This window comes from Lasioglossum baleicum, chromosome 5 (genome assembly GCF_051020765.1).
Source record: "Lasioglossum baleicum chromosome 5, iyLasBale1, whole genome shotgun sequence".
NCBI lineage: Eukaryota > Metazoa > Arthropoda > Insecta > Hymenoptera > Halictidae > Lasioglossum > Lasioglossum baleicum.
The window spans coordinates 13454623-13472591 of NC_134933.1; the positions used below are offsets into that span (position 1 = coordinate 13454623).

The 17969-nt window shown below is 40.1% G+C and overlaps 2 protein-coding genes across 11 annotated transcripts in view; one reads left to right on the forward strand and one right to left on the reverse strand.

Annotated features, from left to right (window-relative positions):
• The window catches only part of Schip1 (Schwannomin interacting protein 1), a 47251-nt gene extending 31465 nt beyond the window's left edge, over nt 1-15786 (forward strand). For 4 of the 6 annotated variants that reach the window (XM_076423922.1, XM_076423926.1, XM_076423925.1 and 1 more), the window contains one exon: nt 1-15786. In XM_076423922.1, the coding sequence (XP_076280037.1) occupies nt 1-178 (178 nt within the window). In that variant the 3' untranslated portion in view covers nt 179-15786. The other 2 variants (XM_076423924.1, XM_076423927.1) reach the window with 1 other exon arrangement.
• Nucleotides 8036-17969, reverse strand: part of Rock2 (Rho-associated, coiled-coil containing protein kinase 2) — an 11977-nt gene continuing 2043 nt past the window's right edge. The window contains exons 5-14 of one of the 5 annotated variants that reach the window (XR_013009009.1): nt 16755-17888; nt 16288-16588; nt 16179-16202; nt 15371-15777; nt 14644-15285; nt 14160-14570; nt 13858-14074; nt 13331-13553; nt 9747-10132; nt 8036-9601 (exon numbers count right to left, since the gene is read on the reverse strand). Coding sequence is in view for 2 of the 5 variants with exons in the window: in XM_076423919.1 (XP_076280034.1) it covers nt 10045-10132; nt 13331-13553; nt 13858-14074; nt 14160-14570; nt 14644-15285; nt 15371-15777; nt 16179-16202; nt 16288-16588; nt 16755-17888 (3447 nt within the window). In the remaining 3 variants the exon portion in view is untranslated. Of the gene's footprint in view, nt 10133-13248; nt 13554-13857; nt 14075-14159; nt 14571-14643; nt 15286-15370; nt 15787-16178; nt 16203-16287; nt 16589-16754; nt 17889-17969 lie in introns of all 5 variants that reach the window. The other 4 variants (XR_013009010.1, XM_076423919.1, XR_013009011.1 and 1 more) reach the window with 4 other exon arrangements.

The following is a 17969-nucleotide window of genomic DNA, read 5'->3' on the forward strand; positions in this document are numbered from 1 at the left end:
CTTCCGCTGCGTTCGAATGCACAGAGGCACCAAGCAGGAGGCGCTGAAGAAGAAGCAGAACGCGAGGGAGCAGCAAATGGCGAACAGGAGCCACCAGCAAACGGTGACCTCGCAGACGAAGATGTCGTTGAAGCCGAAGTTGACGCACCGCAGCTTAGTCTCGTTGGTGAGGAAATAATGCGTGGCCACGAGACTGCGCGGTCTCGTCGGAATCTAAACGAGCAAGAACAGGGGAGCAGATCACCAACAGGGAGGCGATAAATCGTAGAGGTTAGATCTCTTTTGTGGGCGGGGTTCGAGGATCCAGGAAAAGCTGTGCCCCCGCCCCGTCTCACGGAAAATCGAGCCCGGAATCATCCGAAACGAACGAAAAAACAGAGTAGAGTCGGCGTGTTCGGGCAGCAGCACCACTTCCGGGCACGAGGAGCGCGAACTTTCCAAAAGAAAACAATAGCACTTTCTTTTTCCACGTGGAGCGAACACAATCGTCTCTTTCGTTCCACTTGCCAGGCGACGACGTGGCCTGGCGAACGAGGAATACGTAAACATGGGGAGCCCTTTTCCAGAGTTTCCAAAGTTTTTACAGCTTCGCGTCGTTATCAATTGAAAGTAGAATATACGTACGCGCATATATACATAGCCGGACAAGTAGCAGCGAGCAAACCCCCTCACCCCTCACCCCCGATCGAGACGAGATCGTCTAGATCGTCTGTACAGGATGATCCTAGAATACTTGGTCGATCTTCGGCGTACTGGTAATCGTACCGATGCGCGAACCTTTCGGCAAACGTTTCAAACTCCTTTCTTCGAGGTAGGAACAATTGTTATAGGCTGACTTAATAGGATAAAGTCGTTTGTAAAGACTCGAATCTTGGAAAAATCGTAATTCTCCAGTGGGAACAATTTTATGGAAATTGTAAATCAACACTCTTTTATAATCTATTGAAAAGCACAGTCAAATTAATAAAATAAAATTGAGCACTTTTATGATATACAGACATACTTGTTCACTGACTGAAATTTCCATGATTGTCTCTATTTTAAGTCTAGATGAAATCGTGACTGAACCAAATTGGATACTTGGTACCTAATTACATTGATAATAGCATATGGTCTCATATTAGGTGACTTTAACTTGTCTTAAATTGCGAACGCACACAGGCTCACATCGTACGAGCGGAGGAATACAAATAAATTTTACGGTATCAGCAAATGGTCAGCCATTCTCGTAAAAATTAACTTTTTCCAGTGACCCCATACGTAGTATAAAGTATAATGACTAATCAACAGCTTCGGGGTGTACGCCTAGTTGAGTACCGTCCGGTCTTTTACCATTTTTTCTCAGCGATCGATGTGGGGATCATGAATGAAAAGTTAATTCTTGCTACTCTTCTCACGAATTTTCCCTGAAAAGTTCGTGTGACCTAAAAATTTTAACACTTAGAACTTCAAGGTAAAATGGCTGGCCATCTGCGGTCCATGTTCCGCAATCTTTTATAATTATAGTCTCTGCAATCTGAGCCTAAACGCGTTCTACCTTCTCTTATTATATCAGTGCCTGTGTATATTCTAACGTCTCTGCAGAATTTGTCCGAGTGTCTCATTGGTACGATTGTATATAAACTGCGGATTTTCGCGATGCTAAATGGTTAACTTCGTAAATACATTCTTAAAATGGTCCCTCGTACACCCCTCAGAAAGAGTTGCGTAAAACATCCCAAAATAATATTTCGCCTGTTCATGTTTTAAAGAAAAACATCTTCCAACACGGATAGAAAGAAGTCAAACATCTTCCAATATCTAGGGACAGGTGAAAAGCAGCCTGAGGCACGTACGAGGGTTGAAATGACGTCATCTATGCACAAAGGGTTAAAATGACAAGTAAAATATGGTATTCACACAGAATCAGTGAAGAACGTGTCACATTCAAATGAGACTGGGATAATGGTGAAACCTGTGTGGAAACTTACCGAAATATTCTTTTGGAGAAACGTTTGCCACGGAGATTCGCAGTTCGAGTATACGTATGATAGAAATTTATTGCGTCCAAGGATTGTAAGAACATTCTATATATCCGATCTCCCTTCGCTCCGGTTATATCTTGTGGCCATGCATGCATGTGTTTCCCGAGTGTATCGCCTTTACATGATAGCGTTTAAACGGTAGGCAGATCTCTTCTCTATGTTGTAAATAAGCGAACGCCGTGGTCCCATCAGCGAGCCTGATGCGCGGGGCTTTCTCCGTCGCCGACGAAACGGGTTCTTTGTTCTCCCTGGTCGAAGACGGTTCTCTCTCGACATCTTCCAGTCGGAAGCGAATCGACGTAGCGGGTGATCATGTGATTCTGATCAATCGATCCATCCTCGTCACGTAGCGAATCGGGCCGAGGATCTTGACGCAAAGACGCCGACGACGCTGACGTCGGACGATCCAGGAATCTTCGATGGGGGAAGATGGTAGTGGCGATTCAAACACGATACGGTCTTTTTTAGCCTCGATTCGGTCGGATTTTATCTGTTCTCATTGTCTTTGGCAGGCGGAGCGCGACCGAAACGATCGGAACAGCTCGACCCGCAGGAATTTTGTATTTTCGGTGGCTGTTTCGATCGGTATCGAGGAACGGTACGATTTAACACGGAAGAGAAAATTAGGGAAAGACGTTTATAATTAACCGCTGGCTTTCTCGAAGACTCGTTGGTTTCGGCGAGATCGATCAACCGTAGAAGCGAAAGTGTGCGAACGTAATTGATCGGAGAGACTCGAGGCCTCCACGTCGAGAAAACAAGATGATCGTCTCGTTGTCGAAAATTTCGGTTTACGGAATTTGGTTGACTGCACCCGTCGTAGACAGGGATTTCGTGTTTGCGTTTACAACTCAGACTTCGATTGATAGAGGAGACGCGAGCGCGCGCTGCTACACCGATCGTCATGCAACAGAAGCGAGTTCAATCGTTTGTACATACACGTCAGTTATAATTATTACGGATAACGTTGTTCCATCGTTTCAAAAAGATACTTCGATGTAAATCGGAACAGGTATTGGCAGACGTTTCGGACACTGTTTCAGATTCGACTTCATTTTGTACAAAACTGTTCGACGTCATGAACCCCGATTGGGGGAAATAAAAGAGTGTGCAGAAAACAGGGAGTGTCTCGAGAAGCCTGTTCGAAGGAGAATCTTCTTGGTTTCATGAAAGTCTTGTTTGTAACGATACCTACTCACTTAGTACCACCAAAGAATCGAACGCATTCCTTTTTACGTAACGCAATGAGAATTGTCGATGTCTCGTTTAAATACTGTATTCGTATTTTTTAGTGTTAATCTCGATCGCGCATGTGTTTAACGCGTTCGCTACTGTCGCGGACATGTGACGTTCGTAATCTCGCAGCTTACTTGAAAGTAGTCGAGCTAATTTGATACACTTTGTTGTTTGACACTGGAACATTATACGTGATCGATGTATTGGGTGTAGTTTCTTCTCCTAAATTATTTGGATGTTTCATAAAGAAGGTACGTCGCATCTGATAAAATATTTCAGCAAGGTAAGCAGCGAAGGAAATGGTAGCGATCGCGTTGAGGGTCGATTCGCCGCCTATAGTTTCTAAGATTGTTTCCATTACGTTCAAGTAAAACGAGTCCTCGAGTAAAACGCTCCAGTCTTCTGTCAATCGTGACGACGTCAGAGAACGAAGACAAAATCAACATATCCAGCTGTCAGAAGCGATCGGAGACGCGAGGAGGCGAATGGAGAAGACTAGTCTGCGAATTCGCCATCAAACAAAATGTACTCGAATTAGGAGAAACGGACTGATTATACGATTCGAATTCGAGAAATTCCTTTGTCGACCGCCCGTTAAAACAATTATAGACTTAGCGAATGTAATCAAAAGTATATATATATTATATATGAATATATTCGTGTACTCGAAATGGATCGCTCGAATTTTGCATAAAACTATTCACGTACTGATTTTCATGTATATTCATACGTAAGGACCTTGGCCAGGTTGCGGCTAGTTCGACAACGGTTCCAGGATTATACATAATGCGAGCAACCGTATGTAAGTACGAGTAACGAACTTTTCGAGGTCCCCGAGTTTCATGTTTGTGCTACCGTTTTACGCGAGTCTCCTCGTCGAGATGGTTACAACGTTATAAGCGAACAAAAATTGACAAATAAACGACAGAACGTTTAATCTCCAAAAACACAATCTACGAAATCACTCACCCGATCGACTCCGTAGCTTTTAGTTTAGCTGCTCGTTTGTGAATGCTCGAGTAAGAGACACCATTTTTCTTATGGCACCACGTAACAACGTAGAAAATTTAACAATCAGTGTCGATCAACTGGAACTTACGCTAGTATCGAGCAAAGGGGTAAATTTGTCTAAACAATCCAAACGGATTATTGTTGATCAACAAATAGTGAATTTCGACAAAGTTCGAACTTTAATTAGAAACATCTCGAACAGTTGTTTAAAGAAAATCGAAGCGTCGAAATTGTTTAGTATATTCGCAGGAAACATATGCTAAGGTAAAAGCGCCGATATAATTGACCAGTTAAGAAAAATTCTATGCCTGAATAATAGTAAATGCCTTTATTAAATAGAGAGACTCCTATCTATCACGCCTTTTTCTAACGATCACTATGTCCAGAAACATGATTTTTCACGTTTTCCTGAAAAATGGTCAATTACTGATACGAGGTCAATTACTGGTGCCTTTACCTTACGGTATGTTCGATCATTCGCGAGACGGGAGTGGACTAATTAAGTCATCTATCTCAGGAAGTAATTTAAAGGTCGTCGACACGCTTGGATATGCAAAGAGGACCCTTTCATTAATTCCGAACATCACCTCGGCTCGTCAATGCCTCGTGAACGAGCAACAGTCGCTAATTAACTGCGATCGTATTCTAATCACAGTCTGAGCCTTCCTCGAGCTGAAGAAAGCTTCCTAGAAAGTGGTGGAAAGTGTTTCCGCGGGTGCTAAACCGCGGAAATCGCGACACTTCGATCAACGTCGATCGCGCGCCGGCTATAAAAGAAAATACCAATATACGTTCGCTTGCAAAAACTGTTTCATCTCAGGACAAACTTAAATGTTAGATTACAATGTAGCAACAAAAAAGAAGCGGCACATTATATGGAGTATTATTTTGTACTACATAAATCAATTACAAAAAAAAAGAAGATTACCGATACGAAAAAGGGAAAAGAAACTACAAAATAGACAAAAAGTTACACGCATGCACGAACGAACACACAAACGTACACACCACACGCGCTTAAAAAAAAAGAAAAACAAACAGAGAAGAGAGAAGTAGAGAAGAAAACGTAACAGGAAAGAGGAAAAATGGCAGTCGAGTGTGTTGTCTTACCGTTAATACTATAAATATACATATACATGATAAAGATCATAAAATCGTTTGATCGAGCTCCGTTCGGGAGCGAGGGAAGATCGCCGGACAACAAGAATCATTTGCAAACAGACATTCGCAAGTATTCGGCAAGCTTCCATGTATCAATGGACATTGACAGACAAATTCATCGATTGCGGCGATGGTGGAGACGTCTAGGACTCGCGTTGTATTATCTACAAAATACTTTAATCGTAATATTAATTAATAATATACAGATTGTAAATAACTAAACAATAATAAAATATGCTCTAACAAGTTCTTCCGCTTCTTCTTCTTGCGTCTATCTCTTTCGTTATCTCGCAATTGGCAAAAATCAGTGCTTCCCGACAATCCCCCCTATTTCGGACTAAAAAAACTGGTCCGAAAAAGAGGACGAGCGTCGGGGAACCAGAAAAACGAAGGCACGGGGCAGTAGTTAAAAAATGGTGTTCCTATTGTACTCGATTTTTCTTTCTTTTTATCCATGATTGATTCGCTGCTTGTTCGTTCCCGCCGTTTATCGCCGGATCCGACGAACGATGTCGCGGACACCGAGCTTCCTTCTCACAGCCGGAAGCTTCTCTATTCCCTCGGGAACGAAAGGAGTAAGGACGAAGTGGATGGAGGTCCGGATCAAGGACGGGAGGGGAGCACCATTTAAAAAGTCGCGAGGACACGGTAGCAACCTACAAAGTGGATGGAGACGCGTTAACCCTCGTACGTTCCTTTGAAAATTCTCTTTTTGCAAATACTGTAACACGTTTGATTTCTTTCTGGCTGTGCTATAAGATGCATTTCTTTAATCTTCGTGCACTTGTAAGGTTCATCTTACTCCAACACAAAAGTTTATTTTTCACTGTAACATTTCTTGCTGAATTAATTTAACAGCCACAGCTTGTATATAGTGCATCGAATTAAGAACTAGATCTTCAAGAATTGTATGTTAATTATGACACAATTTAGATCTCGAAATATAAAAACTCCGATTTCCTCAACAGCATAGATGAAACACGATCTATTGATTTAAAGTATGATGCAAAAATTGATGAAGTATTGTCCCAGGAGGTTTTATGCAACTATTTCTGAGAAACGTCCGAGGATTGACAGTCGACAAAAATATTAATTTCTTTCCCCGTTTGTCCTGAGGCGACGCACAGTATCATATTTTAGCAATCCAGCCGAACAAAATTGAGTTTTGAGCATGAATCTCTGATGCCGACTCCATCAAAAAATATAGCGTAAACAGTAGGTAACAAAAGTGGTGTAATAAGAGCCTAGTAGAGAAACCAACATTCTCTTTCCTTTTGATGCAACATTCTTTCCGGTTAGATTGCTAAGATATGTCCCAGTGTGCAATACGTCGTCGCGGTACCACAATAAGAACACAAGCGGCGATGACGATTAATAATACGTTCTCCACACCCGTTAGAAGATTTCATTTATCTTTACGTTCTGTTTACGTGTCTTTCTATCCTTTCGATGCCTCTCGCTCGCTAATCTCACTCGGCACCGTCCAACGTAACTTAAGGCTTCTTGATTATGCTCCTCTGTCCCTAGATAATAACGAATATCGTACATCGTGTTAAAAATTCTTAAGTTACAACTGTAAATATTTATCTCTACTATACAATCAAGCTCATTCGCGGCGCTGTTCCTCGATGGTGCACCCCAGGCATGGACAACAAACTTTGAACTGGTCAGAGAAAGAGAGAGAAGACTGTACTAGTCATCTACTAGTCATCACTGTATTAGTTACTTTTTATCATCATTTGATTGTGATTTTACCCTTGAGTTTAAAAACGACTCGACTCATAGGATGACCCAATACGTTGATCCTACTGTGCAGAGCGTTCTGAGTAGGCGTGGCCAGAGCCAGAGCAGTGCCCCACAGGGCAATCTGTGCCCATGCCTGGTATACTTGTTCTATGACTTTGTCCTTCTTCCGCTCGATCGCTATACATTCTGCGAGTACATGGCAATAAGGATGAACATTTACAGTACAGAAATAGTCGGCTGAAACAAACCACTCGAAGAATCTTCACAGGTTCAAAGCGTAAAGCAGCTTGTCTCAAACGCTCCGCAAAACTATTCATCGAACTTTCAAACGTGATGAGAGTCCTCGAACGTTCAACTGAAAATTTCGGGATCAACGAAAATATTCAGAGAAACTGCTAAACAAGAAAATAAAAACAACCAAGACCTTCACGAGATTCAAAGTTCGATAAACAAGCCCGACCATTACGTTACATTGGTGAATTTGCGATTAAAAATACTCTCGGTGCTCATTGTTCTCGATGTTGCCGTTGACCGACGCGTTTACAGCAGCCAATCTACGTCTCTGGTTCTAAAACTGAAACTTTGGCAGCCACGCTGGATGACTGGCCGAGCGTGTGTCTTTCGACATACAAGACGGTTCCAATTTTACCTAACGGTGCTTTAAATATTCTAATCTCGAGACGTATAAAAGTAATAATACTTCCGGTCAGCCATGGCGAATGCTGGTCGGCCACAAAATTTTGCTCTATGCTTATTTTTTCATATAAAATCATCACCCTCGCGGTCGCATCACGACTATCGATACACCCTGCATACAATATTACGTGCTTCCAAACGTGAATGTGATAAACTAGATCGTACGAGCGTATTATGTCCTTTTACCCTAGAAAGACCGGAAGTGGAGGCTACTTGCCCCCATCCTAGTTATAAAATGCTAACACTTTAGCTACCAGAAACCTACCATTAGGCTTTCTGATGATTGCGCTATGCGTAAAAGAAGATTCATCATTTTCTTTCAAGCGACAATCTCAAAAGAAGTTAGATTACTGAAGGTAACTTGGTTTGCAAGTAAAATTGCTATTGCTATACTACAATTTCTTAAGAAATTATCTATCATGTATCTACGGCTTTTAGTGGACTATTAACACTTTCGCGTCGAATGACTTACAATACTGCGTCAAATTGCAATAAACTTTTACGTCAAAGTGTAGAGAGTGTCATAAAGTCTTCTTCCAAAAGCTAGACCTATCAATGTCCTTAGTGTAACGACCAGTGTAAAATTTTCGACCTAACATCCCGGACGCGAAAGTGTTAATTAACTTCCGGTAGACACAGTGTTGACAATGTATTATTTTTCTCATGCAGAACATTCCGTATTATTTATTGTCGCTATGTCTTCGCGATTGCCGTTGCAGAACCATCATCAATTTGGTAAAGACATTCAATGAATGGTCAGAAATGAATGGTTATGCGAGCGGATCGTTGGTCTTTCTAGGGTCTCGATACTAATCGCTGGAGACATGAACGCCGCGCCGGTGCACGCGACATGTACGGGAAGTCACTAGGCGTACTTCTCAATGACTGTTAGCGAACGAGCCGCTATCGACCGATAACAGTTATTTAAAATGTATATACAATGGGGAATCATGTTTAAGCGTCTACGAGAAGAAAAATCACTATAAAAACTCGACTCGTTCTGTCGGTCCGTGGAAAACTTTTATAAAACGACTCGGTGATCCCTCGCCACCGCTCGCATGTTTTTGTTGTAAATATTATTATCAATGACTTACGGTAACAGGTTGCGCCTTATAACAAGGGGGCGGTCTCTGGGAGTCCGATTTCTTGGAAATTGAAACTTGTTTTGGGTCGGTGAGAGACGTAGTTGCTCTGATTATTTCGCAAGATTCTAGTGCGAAAAATCTTCTAATGTTTATTGTACTTCTTAAAATTTTTTTGTAATCCTGACATAACGTTGGGCACTGCATCGTTTCGTAAATAGACTGCGGGTTTCGTACATCGTGATTGAAATTCCACAATGGTTAAAGACAGAAAGAAATTCACAAACGATTTCCAAATAAATCGAGCTCCCCCAGTTGAGTTTGTTTCTCTAGAAGATCGCGTCTACGTCTTTTGAAACATTTCAATCGCACGGGAATACTTTGACCTCCTATTTCTCCTTCTTCCTAATTCCCTTACGTTCTGCCGAGTGCGTTCGTGTTCGAAGTGAACGGCAAGGGAAAATAAATAGAGAAGAAAGGACTGCAACGGACATTTACATGAAACTAAGTGACTTTTATGTTCCGGCTGAACCCAATCACGGCAGGCCATGAGTTTTCAAGATCGGTCTGGAATGGATGACAGAAAGTATTCGAGCACCGCTGACTCTTGCTTCGGAGAAGTAACATTGTACCGAATAAGTACCGCTAAATGAAAAATAATTTCTATCAGATCATTCTACAATAACGTGAGCTCTTATCAAGATAAAATCCGATGCGAGTAACATTGAACTGTTAATTCCAAGATAGTATTGTCAATCGAGAGCAGCGTGTTACACCAGCGTGTAAATACCTTCTCTGTCGCTGTGTACGAACGTGATTCGTCGCAAAGGAATCCTCCCCTCGTTCGGTCTTCTTTCTGACGAGTAATTTACAGTGACGCTAGTACCCTGTACACTAATCCCACACGACTAACGAGCTAGCTGCTGATAATGATCGATACGAGAGACAAAGTATCACCGACCGTCTTCGAGGAGACCCGATCTCTGTGGACGCTTGTTTGCGAAAATTGAGTTCCGATTCGCAAACCTTCCCCGTGCAAAAGTGATGCTCACGAGAGACTAATCGAATTTATTCCGCTAGTTTTATGGTCACTTGCCCATGCTAGCGTTTGCTGGCAGCGTCGCGGATCGTTGTTGCACCGATAAATATGGCTTCAAGGTAGATCTGGTGGACTCTCTGAAAAATAGAAATCGGAATCGATAAAGTTCGTCGACGGACGACACACGGGCGGGATCAGACTCGTGTGATTCGCGAGCAACAACGATACAGTGTGTGTGTGTGTGTACGTGTCTGACAAAGTGCTTAAACCATACGTAAAAACTTAGTCATTCGATGGAATTCGTTGAGAGATGTAGTCTTAAACCCTGCTACTAGTTAGCGTTAATTTGAGTAATACGGCTGAGCGCGCGGGTGTTGCGTCAATTGAAGTAGGACATTTTTAACATTGTGGACGAAGTTTTATTGAACATATTTATTTTGATTTACCTGTATATCAACAGCATATTTCAAGATCATTGAAAGTGTGGCTACACTTCTAGACAATTATGAATGAACGTGTAAGTGTACTCGAGAGGTACCTGAAGAGACAACGCGCCGCTAATTTTTGTCTTGTAAATATGATAGATAGCGAGACGTGTCACCCGCACGCCTAATACGGTGTCAAAGAGTTACATACATCTAGGAGTACAATTTTATACTTGCAAAAATTGTCGGAATATCAAGTTTTATTATTGTTTTTCACAATTCCGACCAAATGCATTCTGTCAATATATTTATTAGATGTCATTTACTAAACTAATTCTTCTAGCCTTACAGAGAAATTGAAGTCGTTTGGTCCATTCATAAAAAAGTTATTCTGATTTAAAGTGTGTGTGATCAGTTATGCTCCTAAACTCCTAACTGTATACACTCCTCAATGCATATTGATTTTAGAAAGGTACACCATTTTATTTGGCTGCTGTTCATACAAACACAATCGAAAGATTTAAGGGGAAAGACAAATATCTGAAAAACTATTAATTCGACAGCCTTTATTTTCTTAAAGCGTGATCGTTTCATTCGGTAATACTTTCTCGTGGACTAAGTTTTTACTTACGTTTCTGAAGTGCTTTCTATGTGTGCCCGTAATCATGAAAGTGGTCTACATGCAAAAATATTTCATAAATATTTAGTTTATTGAGTTAGTGCTCGCAACGTTATGTAGAATTCGATTAAATTCCAAAATATACACGTAGTGGACCCACTTTCATAATCATCGTCACACATGCTGATGTGACAAAAGAAGCTTCAAAAGCGCAACAGCGGTTTTTATCTATGAAGAACGTAGAAATAGATATGAAAGTCCCATTTCAAGAAAAAAAGCATCTGTCCAATGTAACAAAAATTTAGGTTCTGTCGACACTTCTGTAGGACTACGAGGATCAGGAAAGAAACTATGCGAACGGAATTACCGTAACACATTCGAAAATGTAATTGATATCAATTCATTACTACGCGCAACTCGTAATGTGTTACCATTTTCATTAGTCGTAAATAAAGAAGAAACATTATTGAAGTCATAACATTAACAGTCTGTCATTATTTTATACGTAATTATAATTACAAAAAAGAATAAATAGATTCAAAGGAACAGGTTGTTCGTGAGAAATAGTTTCGTTGCATTAAAACAGTCCCTTTGTTATCGTAAAACATTGTTTAAGTTGCATTAGTAACAATATTTCGATCAATTATTGAACATTCAAACGAGAAACTGAACAGCTATTTTGAGTCTAAATCGAAAAAGAAAGTGAAATCGAGATTTCCGCGTAATATTACCGCGTAAAAAAATACGAATACAAAATGATTGATAGTGGTTTCTATAAACAGGATATAATGAAGATTAAACATGTGCACTATTAAACAATATCATATACAATATTCACAATTTACAACAAAGAAAGATGAAAGTCAACGTAGCCTGCTATTATGTTCTTTTGATATTTCACTTCAGTTGTATATGTTAACTTCGAATATATAAAAGCTCCAGTGTCCATTTACAGATCTCATCGAAGAAAACCAAATTCAGTGATCATCAACGCGATTAAACTGATTCAATTATACAAGAAAATTAACAGAAGCAATATACGCCGATTTTAATCGGACTGGATAGTCAGAGGAACATTAATTTAGATGCAATTTGAAACGATTAAAACATGCACTTTGTTTCAGAATCACCAAATTTGGATCAATGGCCAGCATTTTATCGCAGTAAAAGCACCACGCTTAGAAAAAGTATAACAACTTCTTTCTTCTGTGACAACAATAAAGTTAAAATATCAAAATTCTTGAGAGTACAGTCGTTAGCTGTTTCCTATTTCTTTAGGTACACTATAATTATACTCTACCTCAATTACTTTGTTTCTTTATCAATTGTACTTGCCCAATTGAATAAAATTTGAAACATTGCGCAGTCTAGTGTTTCCTTCAGGTACCTGCGTATGTAATCCTATACAGGGTCAGCCGTGAGAAACGGAACACATAAATGCCTTAATGAATGTTTCAATTGAAGATAGAAGGAAGCGCCCAAAGCAGACATATAGTTGCAACTAGTGTCAATGCAAACAATATAGTGACATTGCATTTTATCCATAGGTCATTACAAGGTCATAAAGAACTAGATCACTGAATGTGTCTTAACATCCGCGAATAACCTCGAAGTGATAAAAAACAAAATATTCTTTTATGTCATCACATTGATCTTGTCTTGCAGTTCTTGTCTTAAGAGAGTACAGCACTATTAAAAAGGTTGATTGGTTATTATTGTTGATTTCGAAAGCCTCATTGTTTATATACACACAGTATGCAAAATGCTCGATTTTGGACGGGTATCTACACGCGCATATGCCGGCAGAAAGACTGGGAATCTGCCCGGCCCAACCCGGCCCCGGCAGAAGCTGCTCGGGCAGGCTTGGCTGACGGACATTTATTGCTCTATAACTTCAACAATTTTTCAAACTGTATCACAGTAATCCGGTTCAAAAAGGACCATCTACTTTAGTTATCCAACACTGCTGTACCCTATTAACAATTTTCTTTTATCTTCAACATCGACGAAAACATTTAAGTGTTCTGTTGCTGGTGACTTATCCTATACGTGTAATAAGAAACTTTCAAGAGTCCAACCCGAATTCGATATCTGTACACCTATCCTGAACACCGAGTGTCAATATCGTATACTGTAATTAGAATCTTCAATGAAAGTGTGGATTTCTATTTGAAAAATAGGAATGCAAGAAAAATCAAACGACTCTAACCTCGCTACACCCAATCATGCGATTCCACAATACAAGAGAGCTACTTAGTCTCCGGTTACGCTGAGTCGCACGGCTACGCTACCTTGGCGAGACACGTTGGCCCGTGCCATCGACGTGAGAATTCGCTTTATAGCCACATTTTTGTACACGTCTAGATAATCTTGCGACCCAGTATTTCTGCTCATCCGGACTACCAGCTAGGATTAATAATTCACGGGCGCTGTTCGGGTCATAGTGCAATTTGCATGGTGCTATGGCATCCTCCTTCTTGTCCAAATGCTCTTTGTGCACTTTTATGCGACACCCTGCGGAAAACATATCAGTTTACTAGAATTTCAACGCGATTATTACTCGAGCTATTAACGATTCCTCCCCTCAGCTTGTTGTCATCACTCACATAAAAAAAAATGCTCGACAATTATTACTATTGACATAAACTTTGCATTTAGAAGTAAAATTGGATATATCTAAATAAAAATTTCTTAATCAAAGCGATTCATAACATATGCATATGCACTCTAAAATCGGATATTTCATATGCAACAACCTAATAAAAAGAAATCTGGACTACTGATGTACATACTCCGGTGATTACTGATTACTACTTACTTCGACACTCGAGAGCCGGTGGTGGTCGAAACATATGCCACAGCTGCTTCGAGCATACCTCGCAAGTTGTCGGCATATGATACGATATAGAAACGAACTCGTGACCTTTTAACGACTGTGTGCCTGGTTTATCCGTAAGTTGTGGCAGTTCCACACCAGGCAATGTGTTTCCTTCGTCACCAGGACGCCTTGCCTCGCCTTCACCAGCGTACAACAACTATAATCAATATTAACCGAAACATGAATGGAGCTGCACCTCGCACGGTAGAAGAAAAGTTTTTGTTGTCGCGCGAATTATTCACCTGAAAAATTCTCGGAATATCTTTGGCATCGGCTCGGATGACATCACCATGAGTAACGGATCTAACGTGGAAGACTTTATTTAGATCCAATATTAAAACTGGATCGGCGTTTAGCTTATCGTTTTCGCTGTTATAAAATATTATCTTCTTCGAAGAGACGACAACGTATTGCTTCTTCCACCCATGCCTTTTAATATTCTGTTTGTTTGGCACATTTAGCCAGCCTTCCAGCCTCAAGGTACCGTGTTCCGATAAAACAGAATCTTCGCCATCATTTTCGACAGACGAGACACTGGCAGTTTCCGAATTCAGCGACGCGATCCTCATTTGTAATGTTTCTATTTCTGAATCTTTTGAGTCAAGCTCCATTTGTAACCTCAATTTCGCTTGATTTTCTTCTACCAATTGTGCCTATAAACATTACATTAATATAAAAAACAAGCGTATATATTTGCGATAAAATGAATAGCGTTTTGTTACATACCTGTAAGTCTTGTAAATCCTTTTGCCATTTAGTTGACAACTGTCCATACTTTTCTCTCTCTTGTGTAAGTTCCTGTTGCAAGCGTCTGCAATCCTTCTCCTTCTTTCTTAGATCTGCCGCGGATGCTTTGTTTTTCGTTTTACCACTCGAAGATAAATCTTTCCTGTTCATAATCTCTGCCAACTTGTTGACTGCTTGTTGCTTCAATAGTTGTTCGGTTTTCAATTTACTACTAAGTTTTTCTATGTCTTCAGCGTTCGACTGTGCTTTAGTAAGTTGATCTTGCAACTCCTTAAGCCGCTTGCTCAAATCATCTTTTTCCTTGAAGTACTGATCAACATTCTTCTTAAGTTCGTTTTCGCTATCCTTCAGACGATTTATGACTTGTTCCTTAGAATTCAATTCTTGGTGGTGCTTGGCCACTCCGTCTTTGTATTCTAATTCCTTCATTGTTCGTTCTTTCTCAAGATCAGCCACAGTTTCTTCGGCTATTGATCTCGCTAGAGCTTCACTGTCTCCTCTGGCCAGCGACAACTGCAATTGATGCACCAGAGAGCTACGTTCTTCTTCTAGCTCCTGTTGCAATCGTAGCTTCTCATCGAGCTCTTCACGAAGTTCTTGTGTCTGAGTTTTATAAAGTGTCTGTAAAAAAACTCAGTTTCACGAAAATAGCTACAAATAAAAATCAAATGGTTTAAACAAAGAATGGTATCAAACGAAATATTACCGAAAAGTAAGCTTCCGCTTCTAATTGTTCTTGTAATTCCTTAGTCTGTAACTGATCTACGTTTCTCTGAGTTTTTAAGTGATGCAGTTCTTCTTCTATCTGTCGTTTTGCTTCCCTCAACTGAGCAACCTCGCCAACCAATTGTTGTTCTCTGGCACGCAATCGTCCTGCTTCGGATGACTGCTGCGCCAAATCAGTCTGCAGAACGTTTCTTTTCTGCTGTTCCTGTTCGACCTGACCCTGTAATACTTTTACCTTCTCTACCTCTTGCCTATGCTCACCCTCCAGTTTCTGCAGTCTCTGTTGTATTTGACGGTAATCCACAGAAAGCATAGACGTTTGTCGTTCCTTCTCTTGTGCAAGCAATTCGGCACGTTGTCGTCCACTTTTCTCCTCATTCAATTTAGCTTGTAGTGCTGTTAAGATTACGTTAAATCGTGAGAACAATGATAATCAATATAAAGTTTTTCAGTATTAATGCCACAACGTACATACATAAAAAGATATACCGTTCAGTGGAGGCAGCAGAAAATATTAAAAATATCACAATTAGTAATGAAGTAGATTTAATATAATAAAGAAAAGTATTGTAATCATAAAAGATAACTATAACAAAACTTTCAAGATATTAATCGAGCAAATTTAATCCGAAATATTTTTTTATCGCCAATAGAATAGTGATTCAACAGGCCTGTTTCAGATGCCCCATCCTGTATACTTATTTATTAACAAGTCGTGCAGATAATATTAAATTATCATGTGGTTTAAAGTAATAAAATACGAATCAATAAGGATTTATGTATATTACCTTCAAACACTTTACTCTTTCGCCCTGTTGCGCATATGAGAACGAGAATGTATATTTTTGTCAAAAACAGCATGATGAAATATGATATTTATCAAAAAGTGAATATTACCTTTAACAACTTCCAAATTTGCTTCCTCTTTAGACAGTATACGAGAACGTTCCGTTTCTTGATGAGCCACTACTTCCTGATTGTATCTTGCTTGCGCTGCTTTCAGTTCAAGAGTTAAGCTGGCAGCTTCTTTCTCCAATGCTGAAATTCTTTCCGTTAATTGTCTATTATCCGAGATTGCCTTTTCCTCTTTTTCTCGACTGTGTTCAAGTTCCAGGTGAAGTGTGGACAGACGACTTTCCAATTCTGCAGTTAAAGATGACGCTTGTGATCGAGAACTACGCTCTTTTGACAGTTGTCCCTTTAAAATAAGCAGAAATAAAAAATGATAAAATAAATCTTAAACTTATGTATATGTACACAATTGATATAGTCGAATTCCGATAACGTATTAGATACTGCGAGATGAACCAAATTTTCAGTGGTGAAATTCAGAAATATAAATAGAACAGATCTAAAATGCTTACTTGTAACGTAGCCACTTCTTGCTGTAAATTATCTCGTTGTGCCTGTAACTGCGCCCTTGCTACCTGTAACTCGTTCGCCATTTGTTCCGACGCTTGTCGGGCTACAGTAATTTCTGTAGCTTGCTTTCGTAATCTCGTTACTGTTTCAGTTTCTCTCTCCAGTTTCGACTGCATCTCTTTGATTTGTTTTTCTAAGTTAACAACGCGTTCAGAGGTTTGTTGCGAATTGCTCGCATCGCGTGCCCTTTTCGTTTGCTCTTCATCAAATTTCTTCTTCAACTCTACGAATAATGTCTCTGCCTTTCTACGCAATTCTGTCTCGTGTTCTACTCTACGTTGTGCTTCTTTATAATTATGTCGCAGTAAAGTCAGTTCCTTATCGGCTCTACCAATTTCCTCGTGCAATTCCGTCTCCCGACGTGTCATAGCTTCTAACTGCATCGTTAAAGCTTCCTGTCTCGACTCCAAGGACTCCACTTGCCTCTTCTCTCGATCTAATAAATTTTCTAATTGAGAAATTTTAATATCATCGCTTGTACCATTATTGATATGATTTTCTAATCCATCCACGGATTCTTTGCCGCTAGAAGCCATTAATTGATAATCTCCTGAATACGTAAAACCGATAAAAGGTAGATGGTTCCCAGAAAATGCTTTCGGCACAGGGAAATTCTCCTGCGTTCCATCTTCTTTGTCAACATCGTCAAAATTACTCGTATCATCATCACCGGAAAGTTCAGGTACAACCGGTGGCACGCATTCACGTAAATTTTCGAACGTCCACTGGTCGTTCTTGAAGAAGCGATGATTTTTTATCTCGTCTACACCATTTCTTCCTAGACGGTTTGTTCTATCCGTAAGAAAACCACATATTAAATTCTTGGCAGAATGGGAAATTTCAAGGTCGTGGGGAATGTGTAGCGAGTTCCTATGATCCATAATTTTTGAATACGTTCCAACTAACGAATCCGCATAAAAAGGAGTATCACCAACAAGCATTTCATATAAGAACACACCAACTGACCACCAATCACATTCTCTTCCATATACACCTTCACCACCTTGGGATTGAAGTACTTCGGGTGATATATAATCAGGTGTACCGACTGCAGTGTCAGATCGAACAAGTCCATCCTAAAAGACAAAGCACGATAATGAATATTCTTCGAAATTCATATGTTACCACACAATTTTAGCAGAGAAGTGCATAGAACT